Consider the following 16734-nt stretch of genomic DNA (forward strand, 5'->3'; position numbering starts at 1 on the left):
GATCAGCTAGCCTATCTTTGTTCCGTTACTTCTATAGCAGTTCGTCTTTATTTAATTAGTATACCAGACTCTCCATTCATTTTCGCTAAAGGCCTACACCAGTATGACCTTTATATAGTAAAACATCTACTTCAACCGGATTTACTTTTCTCCGGAGGGGACAAACCAACCAGTCTAACATAATTTTCACTTTTTTTTTTTTTTTTTTTTGCGGGGCAGGTAAAGTTGTAGTTAGACCCGGTTGGTCTTTTTATCGGACATAGCATTACACGATAACTTGCACATCAAAATCCTCGCATTTCCGCTTGAAATTTACAAAATCACGTGAATTTGAACCGAGTTTCCACGCCAGCAGGATGTTAGGTACACCCCTGGACGTGCGAGGTGAGAGTGGTGGGGGGGGGGGGGGGGGGGGGGGGGGGCGCATTTTTCTCTCTCCGCCCTTCCTACTGGAATGGTCTATACATACCCAATGAACAGAGAGGAGAGCCAATCGTTGAAATTGGCGGGACAAGCTAGGAGAACGACGAGATCACTGCAATTTGTGATGAACTCATGCCCTACCTCAACGTCAGATCGCCTACGTTCTTTTTTTTTTCAAATTAATAATATATATGTATATTATGCAGGGAACGCTTGCGAAGTGTGAAACATATTGGTGAGAAACACGGTTCTGTAGCACACAATAAAACTGCTCTTAGCTTGCGATTAGAATAAATACATTATCGGTGAGATATTATGTTTCACTGCGTGTCGCGACCATAACCACTTATGCTGTCGGAGTGTGAATAGCACATACAAAACTCTGAGAGACGCTGCTATTAAACACCTGGTGGGTTTGTACTACCTGCTAAACCTCATATTTATTTTTATCTTGTTTCCTGTTTTTCTTTCTTTTTCTTTTCTTTTGCAGTGTCGACGGGTACATGTCCCACGAAGCCGAGATCTACTGCAAGATCCACTTCAAGCAGCTATTTCAGCCAAAGGCGCGCTTCGATAACGACGCCGGGCCTCGTGAGTAGATCATCCAAACCCTCAGACATATTTGCCCTTGCCATGGTGCATTGCGATGTTGCTGTGTCTATCGAATGCACGTCGCCCTAGCACTGCTTTTAACCCCCCTCCCCTTTTTTTTTTTCTTCTTCTTCATATTAGTTTTTTACCTTTAATTCTTTTTGCTCCGCTGCGTTGTTTATGTGCAAGGTCTTCGAGGTGGAAAACCGGTCCTTTTATGACTCCAACCTTTTATTAATATTATTTTTTTTTTTCAGTCATTTGTGTCTTGCACGCGAAAAAGCCGTTTCTCGGATGCCGCCCATAGAACGGGAAAAACATAAAACAACCAAGAACGTTTACACACGGTTTCATCCCAACATGGACGGCAGGCAGCAGACGCCACACGCGCCATCACAGCCAATCCAGCGTTGAGAAACCCGCGCATGACCTTCCGGTTGCACGCAGCAAAATCGCAGTGCGCAAAGTCACGTGGGACGTTCACAGCGCCGCCATTGGTTGGGGGGTGACTCGTAGCGTCCGCTTTGGTCCAACTCTGTCCGCGGCGTTAGGTCGGGGATCGGCGTGGATAGAGCTGTGTGAAGGTCCTCCTGCGAGAGATGGGGTCAAAGATCGCGCCCTGACAACAATTGCATGGGGCCGGCACGAGGGACAGACTTGCGCGGCAGTCACTACAAGTAATCAAATTACTTGTAATCGATTACATTTTGGAGTAATTTAGTAATAATTTGATTACGTTTTTTAGGAAGTAATCGCAAGAGGAATCTAAACCGTTTTGGAAGTGCCAAAAATTATACTGGTAACCGTTTTTTTTTTTCCTCTTTCTAGTGGCGCTTTTTGTAAAAGCTTCCTAACCAGTGAATACTCAGAGTAGTTCGTAATTCGATAATTCTAATCTAATAATGAACGGCGCGAAAAACCCACTGTTTTCATACCGGCAAAAGAATCCGTCGTTTTGGAAACCTGAAGTAGTCGGAAAAGTGGCGGTTATGTTTTATCAAGTAACGACCAATTATTTTTCTTCTCAAGTAATTAAGTAACCTAATTGAATAGCTTTTTAACCGAGAGTAATTGAAAGTTATTACTTTTTTGTCTCTCGAATAACGTGTACTAGACTGCACGAGGCACAGATTCGTCACGAGTGCTTCGTCGGGATTCGGTTTGAACTCGTGTTCAGTCAGTGAGGACACGAGTTGTAATCGAAGGCTGATCCAGCACTCGTGCCTAATCCGAGCCCCGCGTGCCCTACCGTCGGTTACGTAGAAAAACCAGTGCCATAGCTTTGTTACCTAGGAGATGTTGGCTCCGATCGCGACTCTTTAGCCCGCTTACGTTACGTATTACGTAAGGGCGCTTTGAAGTTGGCTTTAGTGACGATTTGGCCGGTTTTCATTATTCTCAAAATCTCAGGTGTCTTTCTGGTAAATTTTAAACGTGGTGCGAGCCCCAACCTGAAATGGTTTGTTTCAAACACAGTTTATTTCATTATTATTTTATTCTTTAAAGCTAGGGTCACTCTATATCTTCCGATCTGCGGCCAACCGCACCTAGATTAATCTAAGCCTGTTGACTGCCTCATATTCTTTGAAAAACGCAGTCCGGTGAAGCACCGATTTCACCCACGTCTCCCAGCGAAATGTTGCCGCAGCTCTCGTGTTAGGTCTGTTCTCGTGCTCGGTCGATAGTCTGAATGGCATCGAAATTCAAAAGCCCAGAAAAAACTTGACAGTACTCCGCTTCGCCTTAGGATGCACCGCAGTGGACGGGCACCACTAGCCATCCCAGCGCTATGAACATATCACGTGATATGGCACGTGACTACATGCCTTGCGCGTCGCTGCACACTGCTTGAAGCTTACGTGGTACTTACACACACAGCATCGGATTGACTTCGATGGTTCTTAGTGTCGTCTGTGATTTAGTGTTAGGTGAAATGAAGCATACTGTAAGTGGTGTTGATTCGGCACATCAAGACGACCATGTCCGCAATTCGGAATGGCGAGAAACTCCTTGCTCTAAAGTGCGTTGTCGAAAGTAGGAACGATAATTACGAGGGTGCCACGAATCGAGGTGCTTGGGTAAATATGAACCGGAAAAATCGATACCTAAACGTATCAGGCTAAAATTTCGTCAAATATGTATTTTAGTGGTGGATTTGACTCAAGGAAATTTAAAAGCGTAGCTTGGTTTCAGAAGAAAAAAAATTTTAACGTTTTTGGCATTTTCAGCAGCGGCGTCCGAGAGTCGTGCGTGTGGCGTCATCTCCTGACACGCGCGGCAAGCATTTGGTCGAAAGCGAATGACGCCGTCGTATGCTTGCTGTGCTCATCGGGAGATGGCGCCACAAGCGCGACCCTTGGACGGCTTGGTCGTCTGCGTGAAAGCGCGCTGTTGAGAATGTCAAGGATATTGCGGTAATTTTTTGCAGGAATGGGTTTGCGCGCCTTCAAGTTTTACAAGGTGGAATCCACCAGCTTAAACAGAACTTACGTGAAAGTTTGAGTTCGTTATGTGTAGGTACCCATTTTTCCGGCTCATTTTGCAGGGAACACCCCGATTTTAAACACCCTATGTATACGGGCACTAGTGAGGCTACTTTAGATATCCTCTAGAAAACACCGAAATTTGACCGTCGAAGTATCATCCAAACAGTAATTTTGGTCGACTTTGCGATACCACAATCATTGAACCAGCTGTTGGGGTTTGCGTGACTGCGTGAAGTTTTCTTGAACGCTTGCATTTGTTAAGGGTGGCTTAATGTACTACCACTCTTCGACCCGCTGGGGATGAAAGTACTGTCAACCAAGCCCTGCCTTTTTTTGTTTGGGAAAAAAAGCTTAGACTCTCATTATACAAAATCGCTCTCCTATATGTGGTTTACAGACACGTATACTTTTTGGTACTTCTATCTACCGTTTATTAGTCCCGATGCTGTGGCACCAGTTAGTGTAAAGTAATTTCAAATGCCAATAGAAAATATTCAGGCACATTGAGCATAACCAGTTGGCGGATTTTATAGAGCGCGAAACAAAACGTACTAAGATTTGGAGTGGAACGAATATTTTGAGAACAGCGATCGATTTTGCTAACCCTTTCAATCCTCCTCCTTTAGAGATAATTTTTTGCACAGCTCGGAATAAGTGCTAGAATCACTATTCTTTATGTGTTTGTCGTAGAACGTTTGGGTCATAATTCAAACGCCTACAGCGGCACTCTGTTACCGTAACGGCATGTTCGCCGCTTGCTATTAGGGACGTACATAGTAGTACGTTTTTCTCTTTCTCCAACATGTTTGTGTATTATTTTTTATTTATTTTTAGATTCCTAGTGGTTGCAGTTTTTGCTTGGATGCAGCGATATTCGGCGCATGAGATGCCGCTCGTGCTATCTGCCATAACTGAGTCTTGAAGTGTGGTGTGAATTCTCTCGCATTCGTTTAAAACGCAACCAAGCTTTGCACGGTTTTGATGCCCGTGAGTTGACTGTACCGCTGCTGCCGCTTTTCCCCCCCTAACTGCTTTTCTTTGTTCCGCAAGATGCCACTGTCCCAGACATGGACGACTTTCACGAAGGTATGAACCTGGAATGTTAATTCTACACGATACCGCGAATGTTTCTTTGTTTCTTGATGCTCACACGTGTACAATTAACTATAGCCGCTGATAGAATGAAAATGGCGGAGAGGAGTTTCGAATGTTCCGCGTCCAGCGCGAGCTTCCTACCTTCGATCATGCTTCGGTATCTCGTGAGCCTCGTGCGTTCACAAACAGCCAAAGCACGACGGAGGGCAACCAAGGCGTGGTGGAGGAAATGCATCTGAAAGAGACGCCCCGCCGTTCTCATCTTGTCATGTGACTATATAATGCAAATTCCCGGTATACGGTGCTCGCGTAAAAATGCATCGTGAGTTTGCGCTGCGAGTGCTGTCTAAAAGCCTGTTCACACTCTGGCGACTGAGTAAGACCGAGAGAGACCAGACCGGTTTTTAAGCCTCTTGCGATGTCTTAGAACCAGCTCCGCTGCAACGCATCCGGTCCTAAGATGTCACAAGAGGCTTCAAAACCGGTATGGTCTCTCTCGGTCTTACTCGGTTGCAAGAGTGTGAACGAGCCTTAACCTAAAGGATACTAACACGAAAACTATATGGCATGTTTGTATGTGTGCGATCTAGCTGGAGGCCCCCCCTTGAAAAAATATGCTTAAAGTGCAGGCGAGCCGGTGCATATTGAACATGATGGTAAACACTGAGGTTGCGCTATGAAAGCGTTAAAATAGCATTGGAGAAAGAAAAAAGAAAGAGACGGACAACTGAACCGAGTTTTGAAACGCTGTCGGTGGTTTTTGTCTTCTTTTTTTTTCTGCCTCTATTATTATTTTAACTTATTTTTGCCCCCAGTCTCCTGGTTTGCCATCACGTTCAGTGTTCCCCTGCACAGTTAAAAAAAAAAAGAAAGGTACTTTAAATTACGGCGTGAAGCGCCGCTAAGAAATGATGACGTAAATCTTCCGTAGCCATATATGTGGAACGCGTCTCCGACCGGCTTGTTTAGCGTCCTATCCCGCCCATGCATCGAAAGTGGTCCTAGTGTGGCAACAAATGACGTCACAAAAAACCGAAGTCTCACACGCTGTCGGATGTCGCGATCCTGGTGATTGGCCGTAGAAGTTCTGGCAAAAAGTACCCGAGCGGATAAGTGTCGCTGTCGCGTCACGGCGTCCCAACTCCCGGCCGCCACAAGCTTCCGTGTACTGTCAAACTGGAGAGCGGCCTGCTGCGAAACAGGTCTTCTGCCACAACCACCACCACCACTGCTGTAACGCCGCCAGGATCGCGACCGGCGACAGCGTGAAACTTCTATGACGTCATCAGGCGGAAATCGAGGGACCACTTTTTTGAACGCGGTAAACACGTTAGTAAGAGATGCGTTCCAGGCACCATATAGTAACGCCATCAAAGCTGTAGTTGATAGAACACGTTACCATAACCGTACAGCAAGCATGCTGTTATAAAATTGCAGCATGATGCAAGTGTAGGCTGATGCCAACGATGGGTCGAGTCATAGCCTCCTCCATACTCTCACAAAGCCTGGCAGTTGGACGACGGAGCCATAAAGTGCCCAGTCGCAGATTTGGAGCGCGAGGACCGTGTAGCACAGGGCATCAGAGAGCCATTCCTTGAGGAGCCTGGACGATAGCGCACAGCTTTTGCAGCGGCGAGGACCCGAAACACACTTGTTCGCTCGGGAGAAGTGTGTTCAGGCATCTCGGCGCAGCGGGGCGCCAGTCACGTGGCTCTCCTCTCATCCGTTGTCTGCCGCTCCACCTTCTCCATTTCGGCGGCCGCTTCTCGTGGCGATTAGCCAGGCTTTTTCGGCATATAGGAGGCTATGGTCAAGTATGCGACTCTGGTTCTGTGTGTGCTCCTAGTTGTTTTACTTCTTTTTTAGCACTATGAAAATGGTCTTTGTAGAATCAATTACATACAGCTTGTTTGCGTTTTCTGGTTGACCTTCGTGCCTTCATCCGCCGAAACGGTGCGACCAGAAGTACTTTGTGTTTTGTGTAATCTGTGCATTAGCAGGCACTTGGTTAATGGTGTAGCACGTGAATGGCGGCTGTGATCGGTACCAGCAGAACCGCGTAGCGGATGTTCCCATATACTCAAAACGCGAAGCGAGAGTGTTATTAGAGAGTTTTAGTGGATCGTTCCGATGACTCCAATAGCGATACCCGATACTCCGCCGCCGCCTTTTGTACGTCGTGCATTGTATCGTTATCGGGGCTATCGGAAGTATCAGAACAGTCGGTTAAAACTCTCTATTTCTTCTCGCCTTTTACTTTAGCGTATGTCCGCGACATGTGACGCCTGCAGTGCGGTGCTGCCACAATTTCGCCAGCGTGTTGCAACTAAAGAAGTCAGTGAAAGTGCGAGGTCACAAGGACAGGCTGGGCTCAGTTTAATTGAGAAAGGGACGAAAAAACAGCCGCGAATGAAGCTTGTATTTTGTTTCAGAGTTTTTTTAAGATCCTCCGTAAGTGTATTGCAAACAACTTGAGTTTCGAACTTTTCTCGTTATGAATGCGAACTGTGTTTACGCCTTTTGAAGAAAGGAGACAGCAATAGGTTAAAGATGAGTTTATCCACGTGTTCTCCTAGCGACAGCCCTCACTAAAAGTTGGACAAGGACGGCCGCTCAGAATTTCTTCAAAAATTGGGCTTTCCAAACACGGGCTGCCTAACTTGTCACTGACGAAACCTATTATATCTGATAAGTCATCTTCGAAAAATCTCTAATCCGAGGAAAACAGAAAAAAAGGGACACCACACACACAAAGTCGCAGACACAGCTACGTTTCATTTGCCAGCCACACGTTGAATAGCCTTCCCTCCCCGCCGCCTGTGTACACCGCTTCCTTCAGACAGACGCCCTACGATCAATCCCCACACACTCTTCAATCATTTTTTTTTTAGGGCGCAGCTTTTAGGTTTTTGTTTTTTTGTCTTGCGGCGTCGGGGCGTCGGTGTAACCGCGATAAATTTAGCGGGACAATTGACGTCCCGTGACCTCAACACCAATTCAATTCCCCGCGAAATTTAGCGGGGAAAATCAGTTTCTCCTCTAGATTTAGCAGGACAAATTCAGTTTCTCCGCTAGATTTAGCGGGAGAATTGACGACACGTGACCTCAGCACCAGTCAAATTTCCCACTACGTGACCTCAACACAATTTTCCCGCTAAATCTAGCGGAGAAAGTGAAGTTGTTCATAGGTGACGTGACACCAAGTCATGTGACGTCCTTTCCCCCGCAAAATTTAACGGGGAAACTGAATTGGAGGAGGAGGGGTGAAGAGGGGATGGAGGAGGAGGGTAGGAGGAGGAGGAGGGGCATACCCTCCCCTCCTCCTTTTCAAGAGCTGCGCTCTAATTTCGCATTACAGAAATTCGTAAACGTCTTTCATATTTTTTTAATTTTTCTAAGGGCCACTGTACCACCTACCGTTGAAATTCTAAGAATGTCTAATAAACCAAACAAAAATGTCAATTTATTTATGACGTTACGCAACTTCGCAAAAAAATTCGAAGTAACGTCAAAATTCTCGAACCTGAAAAAAAAAAGAAAGTTTATGATACCTAAGCCTGCATTTTATAAATAATAATAATAATAATCTTCATTTCTATCTGTCCACAAGCAGCTGGGGGCGTTTCGTGTGGTACACAGCAAATGACGTCGAAAAAGGCGAGGTTAAAAGGACAGAAGATGGCACTGAAGGCAAAAACAAGCACAGTCATTCCAAAAGAGTACATACGTCAAACTCTAATCACGAAAATAATATACTCTGAAAGTCTCGCCGAAAAGTTGACATGTTCCTAGATATATCAAGTGCGAAAGCGGTTAGACCTTGAAGGGGGCGTGCAAACGAACCGTACACCCAACAGAACGGGTGTGTCTACAGCCTCAAAGACAACTTCGTGTAAAAACATAAAATTACGAAAACGCCGTCTAGCAGAGAATTTAAGCCAAGTTTTTTTCCACCATCCCTTCGATACTAAAGTAAACATTTTGTCCAAAATATCGATCAAGAACGATGCGGATGAGGCGTTTTCGTACACGCTCCACAGAGCAAGAAGCCCGCGCTGCCTATACAATTCCAGACTACAGATGCGAACTCTAGTTTCGAGCGTACGAGGCAACAAAATTAATAATGCCTTCCATATAATCTTCTATATAATACACACACACACACACACACACACACACACACACACGCACACGCACACGCACACGCACGCACGCACGCACACGCGCGCACACACACACACACACACACACACACACACACACACACGCACGCACGCACGCACGCACGCACGCACGCACGCACGCACGCACGCACGCACACACACACACACACACACACGCACGCACGCACGCAGACGCACGCACGCACGCACGCACGCACGCACGCACACGCGCACACGCGCACACACACACACACACGCAGACGCACGCACGCACGCACGCACGCACACGCGCACACGCGCACACGCGCACACGCGCACACACACACACACACACACACACACACATGGCGATACCGTACTCATTAGACCCACTTTAAGTGATGCGGGGGTATACTGGCGCCATCTCTGCGTGTCGTCGTGCACTAGTTCGTTGATATATTACCGCGAAAGCGGGTTCACGCTCGGAACTTCACATTTCGACCGAGAAAATTCGTCAAGCGGTAATTGCGTGAAACCGAGTCTCCATAACGCCTTTTCATGTGAGTTCTAATTGCTTCCTTCAACCTGCTAACTTTTAGAACCTAAAGTTGTTGTTGTTGTTGTTTTAACAATAGAAAGCTGGAATTAATAAATTATAACGGATTTGAAGCGTGAAGCCCGAAAGCTGCCCGATTCCCGTGAGCTCATCTAGCTCATAACGAGCAAGCTATCATGCGATCATAATAAAAAAAAAAAAAAAAAACAGCACGTTTTTTTTTGTTTTTTTTGCACCACATTAATCATGGGTTACATTCAAGGAAAAAAATAACACGTTTGGCCTTGTTTTTTCTTTTGTTCTTTTCTCTAAGGATTAAGGATGTTCAAAGAAAGTTTTAGAAAAATTTCGATTTACCGATAAGCTATGAGCCGCTGGTAACATGCAACTGAATGTAACCAGAACTCCAGGCTTGCAATTAAAGTCGAGCAATGAAAACAGCCCAACAGATCAGAAAGATATCCCCCCAAACGTTTGAATGAAAATGCCTATGAGGAATACACTTTAATAAGAAACAAGCTAGTCCGGGATTATATTCCTATTTGACAACAAACAAACAACACTGAACGCTGGAAACAGTTGAGGGTAATGAAACGCTCTAGCAGTTTACTGTGTGTTCTGCAGTGTCAAATATTCTTTTATGAAATATACTTGTCATCACTAATCTCTCACTTCCCCTTTTCATGGTGCTGTCCCTTCACATACACTTTATTTCTAAAGTATGTACAAAATAATATCACACGCGGCTGTTTATGGAGGGTCAGGTGGACAATCAATCTTCTTGATTCTACAAGAGGACAGCTGGTGAACAACAAAGCCCAAAGAAATATTTTATACAAAGTAATGATCCCTAATAAGACACTGTACATGATGTTTAGTGTGCTGAGTTTCCCAGCGTAAAAATCTGGTTTTAGCTGTTTTTTTATATATATATATATATATATAAAATGTTTATGCTTTCTAGAATGCGATTAGATCTTTACGTTTTGGTGTGAGTAAATGTAAACTCCCTTATATTTATTTATTTTTTTGTATCAGAAGTATCAGATATATTTTCGAACATAGCCTTCTGTGTAGTTTTTACTGAAAACCGGTGAATGTCCTAATGAGGAAGTCGCGTGTACCTTTGCAGGACGACAGAAGCGTCACGAGATGATCATCAGGGAAAATGTACCAGAGGAATTGCCCCCGGATGTTGTCAGATGTGAGTACATATTCTTATTGAGACCTGCAGTTGGCTACTTGAAGTACCAAGTAAGAACCTTGTCCGCTGTCACCGCTCCAAGTGGCTTAGAGTGTGTAAGTTTTAGACTACACTAGCTACTTGATTCTTTGTTGGGCTATAACAGGGGTGGCCAGGCTGGCCTGGCCTGAGAGCCGCAAACAAAACCACGAAACTTCTAAGAGCCGCGGGGGGAGGGGGGGGGGGGGCAAACTTAACTTTTGTTCAGAGTCTGACTGTACGTATGGGGGCACAAGGCTCTTCGAGTCTACGTATGGGAGCACAAGGCTGTCAAACTGCAAGCTGCAGTGTGCTTTATTCTGAAATCCTTTCTTTGTTTTTTCCCCTGGGGAAACGCGGAAAGGGGCGGAGGGGGGGGGGGGGGGGGTGTCTCCTTACGAGGGATCCGCGAGCCGCACTTCGAGCAGCAAAGAGCCGCATGCGGCTCGCGAGCCGCGGTTTGGCCACCCCTGGGCTATAAGAACCGCAGTTGTCTCTTGGTATAGCCGCAAGAATAGGAAAGAAAGCGCGGTGCGAACCACCCGTGCAACACATGGTTTGCTACCTGTGTTGGGCCCAAATTTCTCTAAAGAGTCCCATCAGACGCTAAAGGAATATCCTATACTGCACTGGTTCTCAAACGAGGGTCTGGGGACCGGTTAGGGTTCCTGAAGGTCTTGAGGTTCCCGTAGCCTTAGAGGGTCAGTCAAGCCGAATACAAAAACATTTTTTTTTAATTGATGCTGGCTGTTCCACAAAGCTAAGTAGATCAAACCCCGTATAATGACTGAGTAGGGTGGTAGTATTTTCCTACGCCCTCGTGCGTGGTATTCGGATGTTGTCAAGTTTTCTGTCTTCTTTTTGTCCCATTACGTCTGTACTAAACGTTTGGTTAGTATAAAGCTGCTCCAATTGCAATCATGCTTCGGTGTCCTTCTGCACCATAATTGCAGTCCAGAGCTCCGCTTAGGTGTGATTGCGTCCGTAGCATCCACATGTGGACGGCGTCTTAATAGTATCTCTTTGTAAACTTTGAGGTCGAAGGTTTGTCTGAGCTTTCCACCAACGATCTCATCTCAGTCCAAGGAAAGCGCTCGCTAAAAGGCGCTCCTCTGCCCTGCACACCATTAACCAATCGAGACAATCCACAGGGAACGTCCTGCGAATTACAAAAAACAACAAAAAGGTTTTGTTTGAAAACACGCAATCTGCGCAGAGACAATGCGCGCACCAAACATCAAGCTCGTCGTCTCATCGATCTTGACGTTTTCGATTCCCTCTACCCGTTTTAAGATCGTAGGGACTGCCCCTTTGCCTGTTCTTCGGTAAAATAAACGAACACGCTCTTTCTTTTCTTCTTTTTTTTTTATACGTACGTTGCGCACTTCATATTTAATAGTTGTGTGCACTGTGCATTGCGTCAGGTGAATGTTTGCAAAGCTACCACCAATCACCAATCCCACCATCGCTGAGCGAATCATGAACAGGGAAGGCCTAGTAACCTACACTTCTGACGCTGTTTTATTGGTCCATCGATCAGCTCATACGGTCGGCTGCATTCGGACGTTTGATGGAATTAAGTTTTGTAGTTGGGTGGCATCAGATTTCAAGATGTCTGGCATCAAACGAACAATATGTAAACGTGAAGTGATACCGAAGGTGCAAGCTAGGTGTTGACTGTTTATCTAAGCCTTCAGGCAAACGAACGGACGGAAGGTGGTAAACACGTTGGGTGTTTCCCAGACTCGAGAGATTTCCGAAGCGTGAACGTCCAGGCTTTGTTTTCGTCCAGCCTGACTACACGGCTTGGATGGTTTATCGACATCACGCACAGGCTTGCTCAGCACGCAAGGTTTGCAAATCGGAGTCTCGTGCAGGCGGCAGACGCGTGGGATCCAGGAAAAATGAATACAATTTGACGCTTATTTCTTCTAAGAAAGCATACCTAAGTTGCATTCAAAATAGAGATGTTCGAATAGTGCTTCTAATCGAATATAGTGCTGCGTCATTCGTAGCCTTCACAGTGCAAGGGTAAGCCACGAAATACCGGCTCTTTTTACAGTCTTGGTCAACGACAGCTTAACTACGGTCAACGACAGCTTAGATTACGGTCAACGACAGCTTAGGTTACGCTCAACGACAGCTTACGAAACGAAGGGTGCGGCTTTTGATGTTATAATGCCCCTTGATTCTTGATTCGTTGTTCGCCCATCCTATCGCCAAATGCCGGAATCTTACTGGCTACGAAGACCACCACGTCCTGTCTTTCTTAAGTTTTGAGTGACTATAACGATTATATTATTAAAATTAACAAATCTAAGCCTGCGGTGCTTTAATTTCCGCTTTTGGCCATTTTTGTTCCGTTCTTGAGATAAAGGAAAAGCGCTAATCGGTACAAGTGAGATGCCAAAAGAAAGAAGAAAAAAAAAAAGAAAAGAAAACAAGCATGTGTGCTGCAAGCCCGTTGATGTGCCACAAGCCCAGTCAGGCGTGAGATTGGCCAGGCTGTAGAGATCCGACTGCGGTGTGTTTCCGTGCCTCTTGCGCGCCTGTTTTGAAGGCTATACTCCGCCGCCGGACAGAATAATTTGAAACCTTGGAACGTCGACGCTTCGTAAGGTAGTTGCGTTATTGAGCGTTTGCTTTTCCTCGTAAAATTTGCTGGAGCCGGAAACTGAGAAAGAAGGAAACCTAAGCCGAAGCACCCGTTGAATGATGTACTGTTGCATATTTTAGGGAGTTGTTTGGTGTATTTACTTGGTCATTTCAGTTTTACGTCTACTCGGGGAACTCGAACCTAATCAGGATTCGATTTTAGTCTTGAACTTGTCGTGTTCTTTTTCTTACAAGCTGCTCATGAGGATGACTCAGAAGGTAAGGTGTTCTTCGTCCTGTTTCAGCGGTGTGAGTTTTACGTTGTACTACACGAAATTTGACTGCACCCGTGCGCGACGAAAAAAAAATTTTTTTTCGCTCTGGTATTGTTTTAGCGTTAGGAGTAGCTGACACAACCCGGCGAACTTTGGGGTCCCTATCTTCTGCGTTCCACCGTTCCACTCACCGTTTCAACAATGTCGTTCCTATTCAGGGAAACAGGGAGAGCTCCGCGGTAAGTACAGTGTTACAGTGTTGGTGATAAAGCAGATGATAAACGTGCGCTATCACTCTACAACTAGAAAAAACTCCAGAACTACAGCTATAGGCGAAACAACTGTTCACAGCTTAAAGTTTTACGACGGAGTTCAAAATTAATGGCGGACGTGGGGCTTGTTAAAAAAATAATGGCATTCGTTAACGATGATGAGGTATCGATCGAAAGCTTAGTACTTGAATGCAGACGAGAATACTCGTAGCCCCGTGTGACGGCCCAAAATACTTGTCTCATTAAAATGTGAGGACGAAGCGCTTCCGAACGTTTCCTCTATATCACGGCTAGTTTTAACCAAGCAGTATAATATTGAAATTATATTTAAAAAAAAGGAAGCTGTAGAAATTATTAATAATTGAGGAACCTTATACTGAGCAACCCTAGCAAAGGGATGTCAGAAGACACACGACGAGCAGCGAAGCTTTCTCAAGTCATTTGCGAACAGTAATTTCTCGCCTTTAGCATTTATAGTCGCACAGTTCTATACCGACCGGGCAATGCAGCTTGATACGACAGAAATCGCAGTCTTATGCAGAATTTTCGAACAATTTTTGGTCCGCGGCCGCAATCATGGTGGAACTCGAGCTCGAAGGTCTGAGTTCCCTGCCGAACCGTAGTGCAACGGTCATATCCAGTCGTTCGGCGGCATGGTCTGCCCAAAGTTGCCTTTTTTGTCTACCAGTTGCGCTATTGTACTTCGTTTCGCCATAACTTGTCAAAGAGCGAACGCTCTTTGACAGAGCGACAGAAGCGAGGCGCGTCACAGCCCTTACCAAAGGCACAGGGGCGAGAACGTAACCCAGCAATAAAAACAGAAGAGGAAGAGGAGGATCTACCCTTTCACCGGGACCCTCTATTGCGTGTCCCAGACGACGCTTTTGTCTCCCGAAAGGAGTAGCCGTACGTTGCTTTTGTCTCCGAGAAGATTCGTACAAAAACGGCTCTGTTTTCTCACAACTGGTTTCGATTCCGCGCAGCTAGTGAGATAGAGCACAGTCACGTGTTTCCCTCCGACGCGCTGATTGGCTCTCTGGGACCATATCCTTCGCCATTTGCCAAGTAAGCGGCGAGACGGAACATAGCAGCCGATCGACACGCCTCCTGTTCACTGCCCTGGGGCTACACACCAACTCAACTTTCTAACGTCACGCCACCACGGTGGCGCTGCTGTCGGCGCTTGCTTGCCTAAGTGTGGGGAAGGGCATGTTGTAAACAGTGTCTTCGTGTATAACAAGCAAAGTGTCAAGGGCAAAGTCTGCGGTGCTGCAAACCGTATCCGAAAGTAAAGGTACAACTTGAGCGTCCTTCCACGGTTTTCCTCCTGTCTCGTATCGCGACCTCTCGTATCATCATCATCATCGAAGAAAACATCCGGGCAACCCGTGACTCTTGCACCGGAAAGGAAGTAGGGGCCTTCACCTACCTTCCCGGTCTGTCAAAACCCCACAGGACTACTCCCGGTCTCTCCCTCTCCGAAGTGATCTGACTGACACAGAGTACGGGGGAGGGGGCTGTCGAAGTAAGTTGGTTGACGGAAGGGCTGGGGTACCCACGGACGTCCTGCGGAGCGTATGGCGGCCGATAGCCGATTATCTGGATTTTTTTTTTCTCTCTCTCGACCGGTAATCACTTCTACTGCGCAACTTTTCCCCGCGTGTGGTACAGACGCCAGCAAGCACTCTAGCCACGCTTCACAACGCTAATCTGGCCACCGTGAATGAAAAATGCTTTGTTTGGGCGCCAGTCTGGCAACAGTGGGCGTACATACCTTAGCGAGGCTTGACTATCAGACGATCTACACACGCCAGTAGCAAAATGGCGGCGCCCAGAGTCCGTACTCGCAAACGTCTATGTACACCTTTTTACTGCGCGTGGCCATTACGGAAATGCTGAGTCACAGGGCCGTAGACGCATGCCGTAGACACAAGAGAGCTACTCCCCATGTTTATAACATATTACGCAGACCAGTGTACAAAGAGGACCTCGCACAGGAAGCGATTAGTGGTATGGTCCTATAGACCTATGAACCTTCAAGCTTATCAGAATTTATGGCACGGTGCGTGGCAGACACACTCAACGAAGCTTTTAATAAGACCGTTGCGCAGATTGTGGATGCGACTAAGGTCGGGGAGAACACCACTCCTGAAGGGTGGTTACTTGTCTATGCAATGCGGAAAGCAAGTCGTCTGCTTCTTGTGCAGGAGTTGCGTTGACGTCAGAACGACGCCGAGCTCTGATTGGCTTTGGTTGAAAGGATAGTGGGTAGACCCCAATGATAAATGCCTTAGGGTCCAATCACTTTTTTTTTCAATCAGCCAACAAGAGCACGATGTTCTGACATTATCGCAACCCCTGTGCGAGCAGCAGACGACCTTCCGCTCCGCGTATATAGCAACCGTCACCGTCGATCCGCTTAAAACAAAAACAAAAAAAAACAAACAATAAACTAAAGAAGACGCAATCTTCTTAGCTCTAGTTAAGATGTCACGCGTTCAGCGGGGTGCTGAAAGGTTAACAAACCCTCCACCGCCGGGTGTATGCAAGGGTAAGGATCTTATGGTCCCGATCTGTGGCTTCCAGTCCCGTCGTAAAAACAAAACGGGTTTAGAGTAGCCGCTGCTGCGCTCCATTTAACTATGCGAGTCGCGCATGTGCAGTAGAAAACGTGCAACGTTATGGCTCCTTCCCAAATCTTGATTGGTCCTCCGGACGGAAGACTAAAAGCTAATTTATACATTTCCGTTTGACCGACTGCGTTACGACCGCTTGCAGCTGCTTGCGACGAGATAACACACAGGCGCCATCTATCCGATAAGCCTGGCCCACTTCAAACATGCGTTTATTTCCTGAACTGGACAGAAGGTTTTGCAGTATTTGCGAGATAAAGTCAATGCACTATCTGTACGAGAAAAGGCCGCTTATAACATTAGAAAAAAATTATTCAAGCCACGGTAAAGGAATAAATGCGTATAAAAAGAAAAAGGGGAATACAGGCACTCCTGATTCGGGCCAGTGTTACCAGCCGGTAGATGGCGCCACTCGGTTATCCCGTCGTTGGCTAGGTGGCGCGA

At 46.3% G+C, this 16734-nt stretch overlaps 1 protein-coding gene across 16 annotated transcripts in view; it reads left to right on the top strand.

The window, feature by feature from the left end:
* LOC8031447 (LIM domain and actin-binding protein 1) overlaps nt 1-16734 on the top strand; it is a 171970-nt gene that overhangs the window by 105290 nt on the left and 49946 nt on the right. For 10 of the 16 annotated variants that reach the window (XM_029987076.4, XM_042289450.1, XM_029987099.4 and 7 more), the window contains 3 exons: nt 914-1014; nt 4551-4586; nt 10426-10497. In XM_029987076.4, the coding sequence (XP_029842936.3) occupies nt 914-1014; nt 4551-4586; nt 10426-10497 (209 nt within the window). The remainder of the gene's footprint in view (nt 1-913; nt 1015-4550; nt 4587-10425; nt 10498-16734) is intronic. The other 6 variants (XM_029987093.4, XM_040499250.2, XM_040499252.2 and 3 more) reach the window with 1 other exon arrangement.

The sequence above is a fragment of the Ixodes scapularis genome, unplaced genomic scaffold (genome assembly GCF_016920785.2).
Source record: "Ixodes scapularis isolate PalLabHiFi unplaced genomic scaffold, ASM1692078v2 PGA_scaffold12__126_contigs__length_90152505, whole genome shotgun sequence".
Classification (NCBI taxonomy): domain Eukaryota; kingdom Metazoa; phylum Arthropoda; class Arachnida; order Ixodida; family Ixodidae; genus Ixodes; species Ixodes scapularis.